At 37.2% G+C, this 17,206-nt stretch overlaps 1 protein-coding gene across 1 annotated transcript in view; it reads right to left on the bottom strand.

Annotated features, from left to right (window-relative positions):
* The window catches only part of usp22 (ubiquitin specific peptidase 22), a 63,579-nt gene that overhangs the window by 27,937 nt on the left and 18,436 nt on the right, over nucleotides 1-17,206 (bottom strand). Inside the window, exons 3-4 of the mRNA XM_059324630.1 lie at nucleotides 4,915-5,028; nucleotides 1,084-1,185 (exon numbers count right to left, since the gene is read on the bottom strand). Of these exons, the coding sequence (XP_059180613.1) occupies nucleotides 1,084-1,185; nucleotides 4,915-5,028 (216 nt within the window). The remainder of the gene's footprint in view (nucleotides 1-1,083; nucleotides 1,186-4,914; nucleotides 5,029-17,206) is intronic.

Consider the following 17,206-nt stretch of genomic DNA (forward strand, 5'->3'; position numbering starts at 1 on the left):
TCCTCTGTCCCGGCCTTAATGGTAGAGTGACGCAACAGCGCTCCCGGCTTTAATGGTAGAAATGCGGTAATGCTTTCCCGTCGTCAATGGGTTAATGCAGAATTCATGAGAAAGCCGTTGAATTAGACTGTATTCCATACTAACGTGTACCTAATGAATTGGCCAGGCTGTGTATGTCCCAAGTGTTGAACAACTTGTTTCTTGGTTATACATTTTGGATGACACACTCTAAAAGTCCCCTTTTACTGCCAGTGTGTAGATGTAGATGTGCCAGTGTACACTTTTTGGTAACTTTGTGTCTTTTTTTTGGTAATTTTGTGTCTTTTTAAAATAATTTTGTATCTTTTTTTGGTAATTCTGTGTCTTTTTTTGGTAATTGTGTTTCTTTTTTTGGTAATTTTGTTTCTTTTCTTGGTAATTTTGTTTCTTTTTTTGGTAATTTTGTGTCTTTTTAAAAATTAATTCTGCGTCTTTTTTTGGTAATTTTGTGTCGTTTTAGTAATTTTGTGTCTTTTTTAATAATTTTGTGTCTTGTTAAAATAATTTTGTGTCTTTTTTTGGTAATTTTGTTTCTTTTAAATAATTTTGTCTTTTTTGGTAATTATGTGTCTTCTTTTGATCATTTTGTGTCCTTTTTTAGTAATTTTGTGTCTTTTTTTTGGTCATTTTCATACTGCCTCCAGCGCTCCCCAGGTAATTTGAGTTTGAGACCCCTGCTATAGACACTTTTAAAAAAGGACTTAAAACATTCCTTTTTAGCAAAACCTTTGGTTCCTCCCATCTAGATGGTTTTTAGATTATGGATGTATGTTTTCTGTTTTTAGCTGTTTTTTTTCCCCTTTTTTTTAATCCTTTTTATAATTAGACTGTTATGTTTTTAACCTGTATGTAGATGTAAGCTTTGCATGTTTTCTTGATGACCGCGGTGCTGCTTCCTCTTTCTGCATGAATATTTTTTCCTCCCTCTGAGATTGTGTCCCTGTTTCTGAAACCAAGCCATCAGCCCACATTGATCTTTGTAGCTACACAACAACACAGTGATGTGTGTGTGTCTGTGTGCATGAGAGACAAAAAGACACGAACCAATAGTACAGTTGGAGGTGATTCTCCTCCTCTTGGGGTTGTGGCGGAGCAGCTCCAGCTCTCTCTTGGTGGGCTCCCACGTGGAGTACTTCTCCCCTATGCCTGCAACACACACACACACACACACACACACACACACACACACACACACACACACACACACACACAAACATTCAAAGCATTGCATGGCTTACTTTAACCCATGGACCAACAGCTGGAACACCTGAGTCCTGTACTACCAAGCAGCATTTGCAGTTAGCGAGTTAACCATCTGGATTCGACGAAAGCGCCGGAGCACGACTTCTTCATGACGTCAAAAAAAGACACAAAAATGACCAAAAAAGACACAAAATTACAAAAAAAAAAAAGACACAAAATTACTAAAAAAAAGACACAATGGCCAAAAAAGACACAGAAGACACAAAATGACAAAAAAGACACAAAATGACAAAAAAAAGACACAAAATGACTAGAAAAAGACACAAAATGACCAAAATAGACACAGAAGACAAAAAAAGACACAAAATGACAAAAAAAGACACAAAAGGACTCAAAAAGACACAAAATGACTCAAAAAGACACAAAATGACCAAAATAGACACAGAAGACAAAAAATGACAAAAAAGACACAAAGTAACTAAAAAAAGACAATAACAGACACAAAATGACACAAAATGACCAAAAGACACAAAATGACTAGAAAAAGACATAAAATGACCAAAATAGACACAGAAGACAAAAAATGACAAAAAATGACAAAAAACACAAAATGACAAAAAAGACACAAAATGACAAAAGAAAGACAACAGACACAAAATGACCAAAAAAAGACACAACAAAAAGACACAAAATGACAAAAAGACACAAAGTAACTAAAAAAAGACAATAACAGACACAAAATAACTAAAAAAGGCAACAACAGATACAAAATGACCAAAAAAGACACAAAATGACAAAGAGACATGAAAAGGTTTTCAAAAATGGAAAAAATAGTCCAAGACTCGTTACAGTTAACATCAGGGTTAACAACGTTGTTTTTTTCTTCTTTCTGCTTCGGTACAATATGATTCCACAGTGTTTTAATACTGATTTCATCCTCCAACAGAAACTGATTGAAGTTCTAAAGCATTTTACTTGTTGGGAACCCAAATTTCAATTCAACATAATTTCATTTTAAATTATGTTTTTATATTGTAGCTGCAACAATTATTCGATTGGGAAACACTCATTATCGATTAATCTGTCAATTATTTAAACGATGAATCGATTAGTTGTTTGGTCAATAAAATGTTGAAAAATATCAATCAGTTTCCCAAACCACAAGATGACGTCCTCAAATCTCTTGTTTTGTCCACAAACCAAAGAGATATTCAGTTTATTGTCATAAAGGAACAAAGAAACCAGAAATATTCACATTGAAGAAACTCAAATAGGAGAATTTGGAAATACCACGCCCTAATATATACCCGATTCAGAAGACTCGCCTTCAGAGTTTACGACACCGAAGGGCGCAATGCAGCCAAAAAGAGGATTTTTTTCACCCTCTAAAGTCAGCTTGATTAGTAAAGTGCACCGTTACAATTAACAAAAGGAGCAATATAGACATATTAAAGAAATATGCAGCGACGGAGGTTTATGAAATAAAAGTACTTATAGTTATAAACTCAAACAAGTCCAGTGATTATTTTACATTTGGAGCACGGACTTAGAAGTTTTCAGCTTTTTGGTTGAAGGAGGTAAACAATGTTTTAAAGTAAGTTTTAATTCTAAAAGAAGAGGAATTTCTCAGTCAGAAAGTGAAACGCTGACGTCCAACAGCAGCAACAACAAACTGGTTTGGAGCTGGATAATAATAATAATAATAATAATAATAACAGTAAACAGCAGAAGACAACAACATTTAATATCCTCGGCTGGTATTCTGTTTAAAGAATTTCACGATCGCAGGGTGTATTTATTTTTGGATTATGTTTTAATGATAAATGCTGTAGTCTAAACATGTTTTGCTTTGTCACTATTAAAAATCAAAACACCACAGAGTTTTATCAGCTCCAGGCATCGATACTATAGTCTAAGATCAGTTCTCAGACTCAGATGTGTGGACTTCACGCTGACTCAGATTTGCGTACACGAGCTGAGAGCAGACTGAGATCTGATCGTACCCTCCGCTCACGTCCAGATTGATAAATGCCGAGGCTTGAGTAGAAATGATCGTACGCCCACTTTATGCTCACTTCCTGTCGTACGCTCATTTGATAAATGAGGGCCAGTGTCTTTAAAAAACTCAAAGCTCAAACCAATTACCGTATTTTCCGGACTATAAGTCACAGTTTTTTTCATAGTTTGGCCGGGGGTGCGACTTATACTCTGGAGCGACTTATGTGTGAAATTATTAACACATTATTACCGGTATATCATTTCACATGTTATTTTCACACTAAACCGCAAGAGGGCGCTCTAGGCCGAGTATGAGGATGAGTCTGACGTAAGCGACGTAGAAGAAGAAGCATCTTCTACCTCCGGAGTTAGCGGAGTTGTTTAAAAGTGACACAGAGGATGAAGATTTCATTGGATTTTAGTTATTTGGAGTGACACGGATGGTTTGGTAAACTTCTTAGCATGTTATTTATGCTATAGTTATCTGAATAACTCTTACGCCTGGATTCCACTGGATGCGCTGCAGATCCGTCGTCGGAGCCGTTACGCACCCATTATAATCAATGTGTGAGATTCCACCGACTGCAGATCCGCTGCGTAATGAGTCCGACAACGCAGGGCCATCCGACAGCCCTCGCAACACTGGAGCAGCGCTTCTATTTTTGTCGGACGACGGAGCACGACGCATAAATTCAGCACAGAGCAGATTGTTCGGGACAGGAAGTCTTGCACAGACACAAAATAAAACACCGGTATATTTTCAAAATAAAATACCTCGGGTTCGCTAACGAGGTCGGCCGGCTCGTTAACAAGCCGGCCGACCTCGTTAGCGCTGGTTAAGACGGAGTCGCTGGATTTGTCTCCAGTCATTAACGAGGAGATGTTGATTATCTTCCAGTTATATCAATTGATTAGGCGTGAATTCGCGAGATCTCGTGCGTCCTCGGGACTCTGCTGTCCGCAACAGCTCCGACACAGACGGATCCGGTGGGTGTTGACGGACTGCGTAGATACGCAGCCGTTGCGGACAGACCCCTGTCGGAGTCGTTACGGATCCAGTGGAATCCAGGCGTTAATATGTTATGTTAACATACCAGGCACGTTCTCAGTTGTGTCATGTAACGTAAGCATACCGTACAATTATTCAGCCTGTTGTTGCCTCTATTCTATTTTTATTTTAAATTGCCTTTCAAGATGACATGTCTGTTCTTGGTGTTGGATTTTATCAAATACATTTCCCCCAAAAATGAGACTTATACTCCAGTGCGACTTATATATGTTTTTTCCTTCTTTATTATGCATTTTATGGCTGGTGCGACTTGTACTCCGGAGCGACTTATAGTCCGGAAAATACGGTATTCGAGTATCAAAATAGTTGATCGATTAATTCAATAATCGATTATTGTTTGATTATTTGAATAATTGTTGCAGCTCTTTTATTGTTTGTGCTTTGATTATAAAATATAGTACACTTGTCTGTGTGTTATTGGTCATATTGTGCAAACACCACTCATTTCTTGTGAACATGCTCATAACTAGGTTGGATAACCTTGGTTTCTCTACAGAACTGATAAAGAGTCATGTGAGTGTTAGTGAAGGCAGATAATGAGGAGATAGCTGGAGCTCTGCTCTAACACTCGTTTCACTGTGTGTTGTGTGTTTCTGTGGTCATACCTTGCATTTTCCAGGCTTTCCTCTGTTCCTCTTTGGCAATCTGTTCCATGTCTTTGTCATAAATGTAGTCTTGGCACATAAAACAGTAAATTCCTCCATACAGCAGGTCAATAGCTGGAAGGACAGAAGAGAAGGAGAACAAATAATGCATGAGACAGAGGAACACTCACTTTATGTTTGTCAGAGGTCGCTACAAGCTTCGTCTGTTTCTATTCAGGCCATGTTGCCATGGCGCTGCCATGCCAGGTATCTCATCTGATGACACATCAGCGATCTGTTAACTCTGTGGAGTCTTACAGGGCTATTTTGTCCATTTTTGAATCCTTTTCATGTCTTTTCGTGTCTTTTTTATGTCATTTTGTGTCTTTTTGGTCATTTTGTTTCTTTATTTTAGTCATTTTGTGTCTTTTTTTAGGTCATTTTGTGTCTTTTTTTAGTCAATTTTGTATCTTTTTTATGTCATTTTGTGTCTTTTTGGTCATTTTGTTTCTTTATTTTAGTCATTTTGTATCTTTTTTATGTCATTTTGTGTCCTTTTTGGTCATTTTGTTTCTTTATTTTAGTCATTTTGTATGTTTTTTATGTCATTTTGTCTTTTTTATGTCATTTTGTGTCTTTTTTTAGTCAATTTTGTGTCTTTTTTAAAAATCTTGTGTCTTTTTTTGTCATTTTGTTTCTTTATTTTAGTCATTTTGTGTCTTTTTTTAGGTAATTTTGTGTCTTTTTTTTAGTCAATTTTGTGTCTTTTTTTTAAATCTTGTGTCTTTTTTTTTGTCATTTTGTGTCTTTTTTAGTCCTTTAGTCCAACATAAAATGTGATTTTGAATCTTTTTTTTTTATTTCAAAACACTATCATGCTCAATAAAGAATTTGAAATGTTGCAAATGCGAACAAAGGATGCAAATCTACCATATAAGAGGGTTCCATCCAGTTCTATCATTTGATACTAAATCTATTTGAGCTTGTCTCCAGTTTTACTTGGTATATCATCATCAAACTGAAACTGGCCTCATGGAGTTTACAGCCAGAACTTTAGAGGTAAATGTACAGTAGGGCTCCACGCTGCTTTGTTTTCTAGTCTGGATGGAGTCAACAAGTCATGCTTTGGCGGTTTTGGAGACTCCAGAGGGTTAACACCATCCAGGAACGACGGGGGAGACGGATGGAGTGAAGAGGAGTCAGAGGGGAGGAGAGAGGAGGCGCCCTATCTAATTGTGCGATTTTCCGCCGTTTCACACTCACTTAAACTGTCAAACAAAACTCCTTCCACTCCCTTCCTCTCCTCACCTGCTCCATCCCCTGCAGCTACCTGTTTGCTGTTGCCATGACAACATGCCTGTCGGCTTCTCCCAGCTGTCATCCTCTGCAGGTACGGAAGGAAAAGAAAGGAAGCAGCAGGAGCAGGAGGACTGGAGGGAGGGAGGGAGGGAACTTTAAAGTACGGAACTTCAATAAAAAGAACCAGACTGATTAGATGAAACTGTTTTAATATTCTAAATATCGACAGGGTCATCAGGTAACCATGGGAACGGGAGGAGGGCAAAAGACAAGAGGATAGAGACGGATACAAACAGCATGACTCAGATTTGCGTACACGAGCTGAGAGCAGACTGAGATCTGATCGTACCCTCCGCTCACGTCCAAATTGATAAATGCCGAGCATTGAGTAGAAATGATCGTACGCCCACTTTACGCTCACTTTCTGACGTACGCTCGTTTGATAAATGAGGGCCAGTGTCTTTAAAAAACTGCTAAAACCAATTATTCGAGTATCAAAATAGTTGATCGATTCATTCAATAATGGATTATTGTTTGATTATTTGAATAATTGTTGCAGCTCTATTATTGTTTGCGCTTTGATTATAAAATATAGTACTTTGGATGAAACTGTTTTAATATTCTAAATACCGACAGGGTCATCAGGTAACCATGGGAACAGGAGGAGGGCAAAAGACAAGAGGATAGAGACGGATACAAACAGCATGACTCAGATTTGCGTACACGAGCTGAGAGCAGACTGAGATCTGATCGTACCCTCCGCTCACGTCCAAATTCATAAATGCCGAGCATTGAGTAGAAATGATCGTACGCCCACTTTACGCTCACTTTCTGACGTACGCTCGTTTGATAAATGAGGGCCAGTGTCTTTAAAAAACTGCTAAAACCAATTATTCGAGTATCAAAATAGTTGATCGATTCATTCAATAATGGATTATTGTTTGATTATTTGAATAATTGTTGCAGCTCTATTATTGTTTGCGCTTTGATTATAAAATATAGTACTTTGGATGAAACTGTTTTAATATTCTAAATACCGACAGGGTCATCAGGTAACCATGGGAACGGGAGGAGGGCAAAAGACGAGAGGATAGAGACGGATACAAACAGCATGACTCAGATTTGCGTACACGAGCTGAGAGCAGACTGAGATCTGATCGTACCCTCCGCTCACGTCCAAATTGATAAATGCCGAGCATTGAGTAGAAATGATCGTACGCCCACTTTACGCTCACTTTCTGACGTACGCTCGTTTGATAAATGAGGGCCAGTGTCTTTAAAAAACTGCTAAAACCAATTATTCGAGTATCAAAATAGTTGATTCAATAATGGAATTGTTTGATTATTTGAATAATTGTTGCAGTTCTATTATTGTTTGCGCTTTGATTATAAAATATAGTACTTTAGATGAAACAATTTTAATATTCTAAATACCGATGGGGTCATCAGGTAACCATGGGAACGGGAGGAGGGCAAAAGACAAGAGGATAGAGACCGATACAAACAGCATTCACCAAATAGCTTTGAGTGAAAATGCACAAAACGGTTAGATGAAAGAGATGGAACGGCAAGAGAGAAAAGAGGAGGAGAAGCAGGAAGGAGGAGGAGGGGCCGGGGTTTAATGGAGGCTAATTCCACAGGGTTTGTTAAAGACGACTTAATTACCTCCTCACCAGTCTGCTGAGATCTGTCCCTTTTCTGAAAAAAACATTTTCTCTCGCTCCTTATTCTCACTCTATTTTTGCAGCATTTGATTCAGCAGCTAACCTAATTAAACTCACAATTACACTGTGAGGGGAACACACACACACACACCACAGGGGGGTCTTCCTGAGCGGAGCGATAACGCCGAGTAAAGGAGGCTTGGTGAAAAAACTCAACTGGCAGATTCTCAACATCTGCCAAACCCAGCCTTTGTCACGGACACCCCGAGTGTCTGCTGCAGCAGCACAACGCTGCAGTGCAACGCACTTCACTGGCAGCTCAAGTCTAATTATATTATGTGGAGAATAAAAAGAACGCTACTGGGTGCAGGGCTGGTATCGCAGCATTTATCCTAACAGGACTAAGCCTCGTGTTGAAGACAATATGCCGTTTGCTGGACATTTCTATTAAAACAACGCTTGTGTCTTTTTGTGTCCTTTTTGGTCATTTTGTTTCTTTATTTTAGTCATTTTGTGTCTTTTTTATGTCATTTTGTGTCCTTTTTGGTCATTTTGTTTCTTTATTTTAGTCATTTTGTATCTTTTTTATGTCATTTTGTGTCCTTTTTGGTCATTTTGTTTCTTTATTTTAGTCATTTTGTATCTTTTTTATGTCATTTTGTTTCTTTATTTTAGTCATTTTGTATCTTTTTTATGTCATTTTGTGTCCTTTTTGGTCATTTTGTTTCTTTATTTTAGTCATTTTGTATCTTTATTTTAGTCATTTTGTATCTTTTTTATGTCATTTTGTGTCCTTTTTGGTCATTTTGTTTCTTTATTTTAGTCATTTTGTGTCTTTTTTTAGGTCATTTTGTGTCCTTTTTGGTCATTTTGTTTCTTTATTTTAGTCATTTTGTATCTTTTTTATGTCATTTTGTGTCCTTTTTGGTCATTTTGTTTCTTTATTTTAGTCATTTTGTGTCTTTTTTTATGTCATTTTGTGTCCTTTTTGGTCATTTTGTTTCTTTATTTTAGTCATTTTGTATCTTTTTTTATGTCATTTTGTGTCCTTTTTGGTCATTTTGTTTCTTTATTTTAGTCATTTTGTGTCTTTTTTTAGGTCATTTTGTGTCCTTTTTTAGTCAATTTTGTGTCTTTTTTTTAAAATCTTGTGTCTTTTTTGGTCATTTTGTGTCTTTTTTTGTCATTTTGTCTTTTTTTTTGTCATTTTGTGTCTTTTTCTGTCTATTTTTTGTCATTTTGTGTCTTGAAATCTCTTGAACGTTGCCCCTGAAGTCTACGCTTCTTTTTAAATTCTTATAAACAACAAAAGGTTGTAATAGTGTTGGAGTAATACATTTCTATTAAAACAACGCTTGTGTCTTTTTGTGTCCTTTTTGGTTATTTTGTTTCTTTATTTTAGTCATTTTGTATCTTTTTTATGTCATTTTGTGTCCTTTTTGGTCATTTTGTTTCTTTATTTTAGTCATTTTGTGTCTTTTTTTAGGTCATTTTGTGTCCTTTTTTAGTCAATTTTGTGTCTTTTTTTTTTTAATCTTGTGTCTTTTTTGGTCATTTTGTGTCTTTTTCTGTCTATTTTTTGTCATTTTGTGTCTTGAAATCTCTTGAACGTTGCCCCTGAAGCCTGTGCTTCTTTTCAAATTCTTATAAACAACAAAAGGTTGTGATAGTGTTGGAGTAATACATTTCTATTAAAACAACGCTTGTGTTTTAGAGCTGGAAAAAAAAAAGGTGTGTCTAAAAACAAGATAAAAACACTAAATTGGAGGGACATTATCTTGCTGCATGGATGGATAATTTCACTTGACAAGATTTCTTAAATTCCATCCATTTTCCTTATCCGGGGCCGGGTCGCGGGGGCAGCAGGCTAAGCAGGGCATTCCAGACGCCCCTCTCAATTCAGATTATTAAATCTAGAAATAAGCATGTTGTACGATTAAAATAAGAAATTAACTCTTAAAACAAGATAATTATCTTGTTTTTTTTATCTTGGTAAGAAACAAATAATTGTCAGGTCACTCTGCTCGGGCCAGTTCATCGTTGCTTGCAGCTTTAATTTATCTCTTTTGTACATTTTTTGTCTTTTTTGGTCATTTTGTGACCAAAAAAAAACAAAAAAAACCCCAGCAAAAAAAGACACAAAAAGGTGGTCAGAAACAAATTATCGTCAGGTCACTCTGCTCGGGCCAGTTCATCGCTGCTTGCAGCTTTAATTTATCTTGTTTTAAGAGTTAATTTCTTATTTTAAGCATTCAACATGCTTATTTCTAGATCTAACAATCTTCATTTAAAAAATCTTGTCAAGGTAAATTATCTGTCCATGCAGCAAGATCATTTCCCTCAGATTTAGTGGTTTTATCTTGTTTTTAGACTAAACACCTTTTTTGCAGTGTGGGAAGTGTACAGTCCACATGGCTGCAACCTACTGCATGAATGTACAGTATTAAGACCACTAATTTACTCCCTCCACCAAGGAGGTTATGTTTGTTAGTCAGCAGGATTATGGGGAAAACTGCAGGCTGATTTTCATGTAACTATCAGACAGACAATGTGTGAGACTCCGTTTCAACTTCAGTGTCACACTGCAGCATCCATTCTAACCGTTTTCCACGGGGAATTCCATTTTCCACAACCAATCTCTAGAAACCTAACCTATCCGACTGAATCTAATGTCGTTTTAAGTCGACGCCCATGCAGAGCCATGTCAACATCCTAGCCTGGGTATACCCAGACTGCCTTGCACGCTCGAATTTCATTTCGAACCTCCATCCAGTCTGGCAACCAGGAAGGTTTCTTAGCCCTGTTTTAGGGATCCAATCACAGAGCGGGGAGGGACGGCAAGACAATGTCGCGTACTACTCGGCATTTGGAAGCTTGTAGTTTTCTTACGGATCCAACATGGCTGCTGCAGACGCAAAACTCTCTTTAGCTGTAGATGGTGTTTTAAATAGTTTAGAGCGAAAGTTGAAAGGTGAAAGGTCTCTCAGCGGCTCCGCTGAGATCACCGGCGTTATGGTAGCGGGGCTATTAGCCGCTAGCGGCGCTAATCACCGGCGCTACCGTAACGGCGGTGATCTGGCTACGAGCCGGGGGACAGCGGAGCCCCCAGAGACCCCCAGCAGCTTGTTTATTGACCATAAAATCAGTGGATGTGTGTGGCTGAATGACATGAGGGGGAATAAAGCATGAAAATAAATAATCTTAAAAGACATTCTAAGCGCCAATAAACGGCTCCGGAGGATCGTAAACCACGCCTCCTCTACGGAGAAATGAACAGCTGGTTCCCAGACTAGATCTCATTTGAGATTAGTCTGGTGTTAGCCAGGCTATCAACATCCTGGATTTGCCTGAGATATAAGAGTGGGCAGCAACCTCCCCGTCTGAGCAGTCAAGCAAACCTGGAAGTGCCTTAAGCCTGAAATCTCGCCAACGGCGGTTGCAAAAGATCTCCGGTCCTATCTATCTCAATACAAAATGACACCACTTCTCACTTGATTTATTACCTCAGAAAAAATTGCCGTGGGAACATTATGGTCTCAACTGTTAGTTTCAAGTCTCTTCAGTTTCAGTCTTCTTCAAGATAATATGATGTTAATTAGAGGTGGGGAAAAAAATCAATACAGCGTAGTGTCGCGATATTTTGCATATTTGGCAATATGATTTCTAGCGTTCCGACGGTCATCAGTATTTTCTCAGTTTTTTTTTTTTTTTCGGAGGCCATAGTGGGCTCACTTTTAGGAACATAGTAGAGATCCTGGTATCATATGAAACTAGAATATCTAAGGAATCTATATTTCTATATATATATATATATCACATCAGGATATCATGTTGGAAAGTTGTCTAAATAACGCTGCAAAGTTTCTCTATTTAGGCTAATTTAATTTTGTGGACACAAAATGCAGTTAAATCGCGATATATTGTATTGCAATACTCACCACATTGCAAAATGCTTAAAATCGTGACTCAAGTATCAGGATAAAATCATATCGTGGATCCTCTGGGGATTCCCACCTCTAATGTTAATTTTATAAATAATGGTCCCATTTAGAAAAAATAGATGATATGTTTCATTCAAAAAATTGAGAGCAGTAAAGCTTCAAGTGTTTTTGAAAGTTTGATAAAATGCTGCAGTTGTTCGTCCATACATGTTTGATATCAGTTCAGTTCAGTTTGACTGAATACTTTGTTGGTCAGTCTGTAGGTTTGACTCTCATTGTGGAGAAATAAAAAGACTGAAGTGAGATGAATAGACTGAGAATTTTCTCTTATTTGACAAAACAATTCTTGATTTAATTTAATTTTGTGGACACAAAATGCAGTGAAAGTTAAATCGCTACATATTGTAACGCAATACTCACAATATCGCAAAATGTTTAAAAATGCAATAATAACGAATCGTGACTCAAGTATCGGGATAAAATCTTATCGTGGGGCGTCTGGTGAGTCCCACCTCCAACATCTGTGCAAAAAAGTATAGTTTAGCTGAAACTAGGGAATATTGCATGGAAAGATGTTTTCGCATGAAACTACTTGAACTTTATTGAATTACCTGAAAACATGCTATATTGGAATAGAAAAGTGTGACCGTATCACCCAGCCCTTCCTGTAGCACTCACACCTATACTCTTCATTATTAATCCTACTCTTATTTTGTAGTTTTCTTGTACCTGGTTATATATCTGGGTGGTTGACGTGACGCTCAATTTTTGTGTTCCCAGTGACAAATATTACTAAAATTTGATAATATTTCATTAAAATTAATGTTTTAATACGCAGTTCATTCTTCTACATCTAATCCATCTGCAAACAATGAGTATCGTTCTTCAACTATGCAAATATTCTGTTTTGAATATGACATTTGTCCACCGGTGCAACTGTCCTTGCTTATCTTAAAACAACTGTAATTTAATGAAAAAATAATCTAAATACATTAAAATACTTGAATGCATGTCATACGAGTGTTTACTTAATGAATCTAGAGGATATAAGTGTTAAGGTCCCTATGTAGAGTTATTATGACACATTACATTTTGTCCTCCTGGAGCAACGCCATGATGTAGATATAAAACAGGCATTAATGTGACCGCCCCATTACTGAGAGGGGTCCTTCCAGAATCAGGAAGGACAGAAGAATCTCTGGACACAAGATCATTTCTGTCTCAAATATTTTCATAATATTACTATTTCCGTGCAGTGTTGGAACTGGTCGTCTTAAGGTAGTCCTTTGGTACAACGCAGTTTAAGTATTGATCTGAAGATTTTTTATCAATTTACATTGATTGATCATTGAAAATAATGTAAATTGATAGAAATATTCATAACTAATTTGCCTTGGGCTTATCTATCTTATCTGTCCAACATTCTCTGAATTAAATAATGAAATTCTTTATTTTGTTGCACCGGTGGACACATTTTAGGACTACCACACCAAAAGTTAATAATATGCTAAATAAATGAAGAATTAGAAATGGACACATTCAGTTTTGAATTATTCACATATAAGGGAATATAATTGTATGTCATTTGACATATATTTTTGAATTATTCTTTTTTTCACTTTGAATTTGAGTTCACGTCAACCACCGATATGCTCACATCATTTGTGTCTGTGAGCACCAAACTAATTCTGTATTTGGAAACAGTGTATCTGCCTAATAAAACTAACATAATAAAGCTGTGAAATAATCAACGCTGAGTTTGGGTGGAATTTTATTGTGATGGCACATTCGTATTGTGGTGTGTTACACAATTGTGCTGAAATGAGTGCTTCTAAGCAAATTAAAAACAAATAAAGTGGGCTTTTCTTTCCCGTTTCCACAGCTCACTGGATTACGCAACACTTTTGCATACATTTACAAAATCATGACTGAATGCAGTGGGGCGACAAATTAAAGAGAAAAAGAAAGAATAGACGAGTGGAGAGGCATAACAAATGCAGATGATTCCACAAAGGACTCGCTGCATGTTTTGATGAGTATTAAAATGATATGAATAATGTGCTATCGCCCTTTTAACACACGTGGGAGACTGTGGAGCAACATTTTTAAAAAACGGCACACTCTAGCATCAAAACACCATCTTCCCTCCAGTAGAGTTGGAGAATCTATGTCAAGGAGCATCAAAGCTGTTCTCAAGGCACACAAAAACCTGACTGACACTTGTGTTATCATGTCACTTGTCACCCATCTGAGCATCAATATCAGACGTTTTTTTTTTTGCCACGCAGCAGTTTTCAGGTGAAAGCCTTTACAGACTGTTTTACATTCACGAGAGGCTTCACAAGACGGCACACGCTCAGCAGCTGTTGAACTGGGTGACGGGTTTAGGTGGCGCGTAGCGATCTTCTCAGCAATGATTTGGTGATTTGTGTGGAATGTTTTGATTATTACAAGGCCGTGTGTCCCTGTGGGAGCAGCCTGGATGGGGAAAACAGCCAACTGTTCTCAGTGTTCGGCAGACACCCACGTCTTTGTTCAAATCTGGAGCCATCCTGATTGTGTCTGTTTGATGCAAATATTTTATTCAGCGAAATTGAAATACAACTTTTCTCTTTTCTCACGGTGAACGCTCGCCAACAAAAGGACCTCCGTGCGAGCTGTGGTGAGAAACACTGTGTGGTCGTTGCATCTCTGAAAATAGAAGCCTTTTTTGTCTTTTTAAAAGAGGAATGCTTCAACAAATCCAATGAAGATTATCAGTGAAATCTCTGATGTACAATGTTTTTTTATGTTACCTTCTCTGACCTGGAATAGTAATCCTGTCAAAACAAGGCAGAGGCAAATCTCATTTTTGTGTTCTACCCTGTAAACACACACTATTGAATATTTTGTAGGGTTTTGGAGATAAAACAGAGAGGTGTACCCAATGAAGTGGATTCTGTGCTTAATTTTAATCAGCCACCACGACAGCCCTCGGTCCTTATTCATTAGTAAGTTAACTAATGCATGTTTTGGCTCTAATGGGCTCCATGAGGCCAAATACACAGGTGACATTCAAGTCTCCCATAAGACCAAGCCTTTTAGACTGTGTTGCAATTATGTTGCAATGGGTTGCATAATAACTCTCTCTGACGCTTGATGTTTTTGCTTCATTAGAGGCACAAAATCGATATACTGTGTCACAGAAGGGCTGGTAAAAAAGTCAAAATACATAAGTAACCTAGAGCTTGAACAGATTTTTGAAGTGGGGTTATATGTGCTTCTTTTCCATAGTCTGTAGGGCTGGGCGATATATCGATATAAAAGATATATCAATATATTTTTAAATGTGATATGGAATTGGACCATATTGCATATACACTACCGGGCAAAAGTTTTAGAAAACCCCAATTTTTCCAGTTTTTTATTGAAATTCAAGCAGTTCACTCCAAATGAACAGCTAGGGAGGGTACAAAGGTAAGTGGTGAACTGCCAGAGGTAAATAAAAAAAGGTAAGCTTAACCAAAACTGAAAAATAATGTACATTTCAGAATTATACAAGTAGGCCTTTTTCAGGGAACAAGAAATGGGTTAACAACTTAACTCTATGGAGTCTTGGGCTATTTTGAATTCTTTTCATGTCTTTGTAAGTAATTTTGTGTCTTTTTTTGGTCATTTTGTGTCTTTTTTTAGTCCTTTAGTTCAACATAAAATGTGATTTTGAATCTTTTTTTTACTTTCAAAACACTATCATGCTCAATAAAGAATTTTAAATGTTGCAAATGTGCATTAATTTCACTGAGACATTAAACTGCATCATTTTCAATTAAATTCTGGAAAAGTTGGTGTGTTCTAAAAGTTTTGACCGGTAGTGTATCAATATAGTTACATTTTTTTCCTCTCTTTATATATAAATGTTGCCCTTACTAGGGTTTGTCATATTTAGTTCTTTTGTAATGTTTGTTATTCTTTTCTCATATCAATATATTTATTTCAGAAAAAGATTTGCCTGTTCAATTTCATAGGCTATTTTTATTGAAGATATCTTTTTATTTAAAAGTGCACTTTATGGAGCTTTGATTTTTTTCAAAAAGATACTCCTGTTGTTATACAGTATTTATGTTCACTTATATAAACAGTTTCAATAAAACTACTTGTGACGTGTAATATTTGACTTTGACTGAACATTTGCTCTCACTTTGCTAAAAAAATATCGGGATTATGTGTCGTATATTGATATTCAGTCTAAATATATCAGGATATGACTTTTAGTCCATATCGCCCAGCCCTATGTCACATAACAGGCATTTTGATTTCACCTTGAGCCCTGGAAAGTTATGATGGACTTTGACTGAACATTTGCTCTCACTTTGTGATAAAAATATCGGGATATATATCATATAACGATATTCAGCCTAAAAATATCGGAATATGACTTTTGGTCCGTATCGCCCAGCCCTAATAGTCTGTATGACTTAAAGTAAGTAATACGCCCTCGGTTTGGAGAAGCCATCAAAGCTTCAGGCATGGAAGCTAAGCAATGTATTGCTGTGGACGGGGGCAGCAGAAAAATGTGTTTTAGCCACCTAAAAACGGCCCATTTAAAAATTAATATTAGTTTAACCTCTTAGAATACCATCCCTTTGTTTAGAGGGGTCGGGTGGGAGAGAGGGGACCTTGTTACCTTTAACACAAAAGGTCATTTTTTACAGTGAGGCCAAGTTTTTAAAAAAAAAGGAAAAAAAAGGTGAATTACAGTGAAAAGGCTAGCATGGGGACTAACATCAGCACACAAAAAGAATTGGGCTCATTGATGCTTTCCAGTCAAACCCAATTTATGCAATTCCAAGAGTTTTTAGGGACCCCAGTATGCAGAAATATTCAAACACAATAGACGAACATAACACATTTGGACTGCATGAAAATAACTGCTTTTGAAAATGGGAATGTCAGTCTTGGCGCATGATGTAGCCCCCCTCCAACAACATATCATGACATGACAGGTCTCCTTGTTTCATATTATAGCAGGTAGCAACTTTTCTACTCCCACCTCATCATATTATCTTGAAGAAGACTCGAAACTAATAATTGAGACCATAATGTTCCCACAGCATTTTTTTTCTGAGATAATGAATCCAAGTGAGAAGTGGTGTCATTTTGTATTGAGATAGATAGGACCGGAGATCTTTTGCAACCGCCGTTAGCGAGATTTCAGGCTTAAGGCACTTCCAGGTTTGCTTGACTGCTCAGACGGAGAGGTTGCTGCCTTTAATTTACAACAGAGAGCAATGAGGCAAACCAGGAAGTGCCTTAAGCTGCATTCTACCGAGAATTCCAACAGGGGGCGCTGACGGTGGCTGCAAAAGCATTTTGGTCCATTCATTTCAATACAAAATGAGAAAATTTCTCACCTCGGAATTTATTTAGGAC

This window comes from Centropristis striata, chromosome 21 (genome assembly GCF_030273125.1).
Source record: "Centropristis striata isolate RG_2023a ecotype Rhode Island chromosome 21, C.striata_1.0, whole genome shotgun sequence".
Lineage (NCBI taxonomy): Eukaryota > Metazoa > Chordata > Actinopteri > Perciformes > Serranidae > Centropristis > Centropristis striata.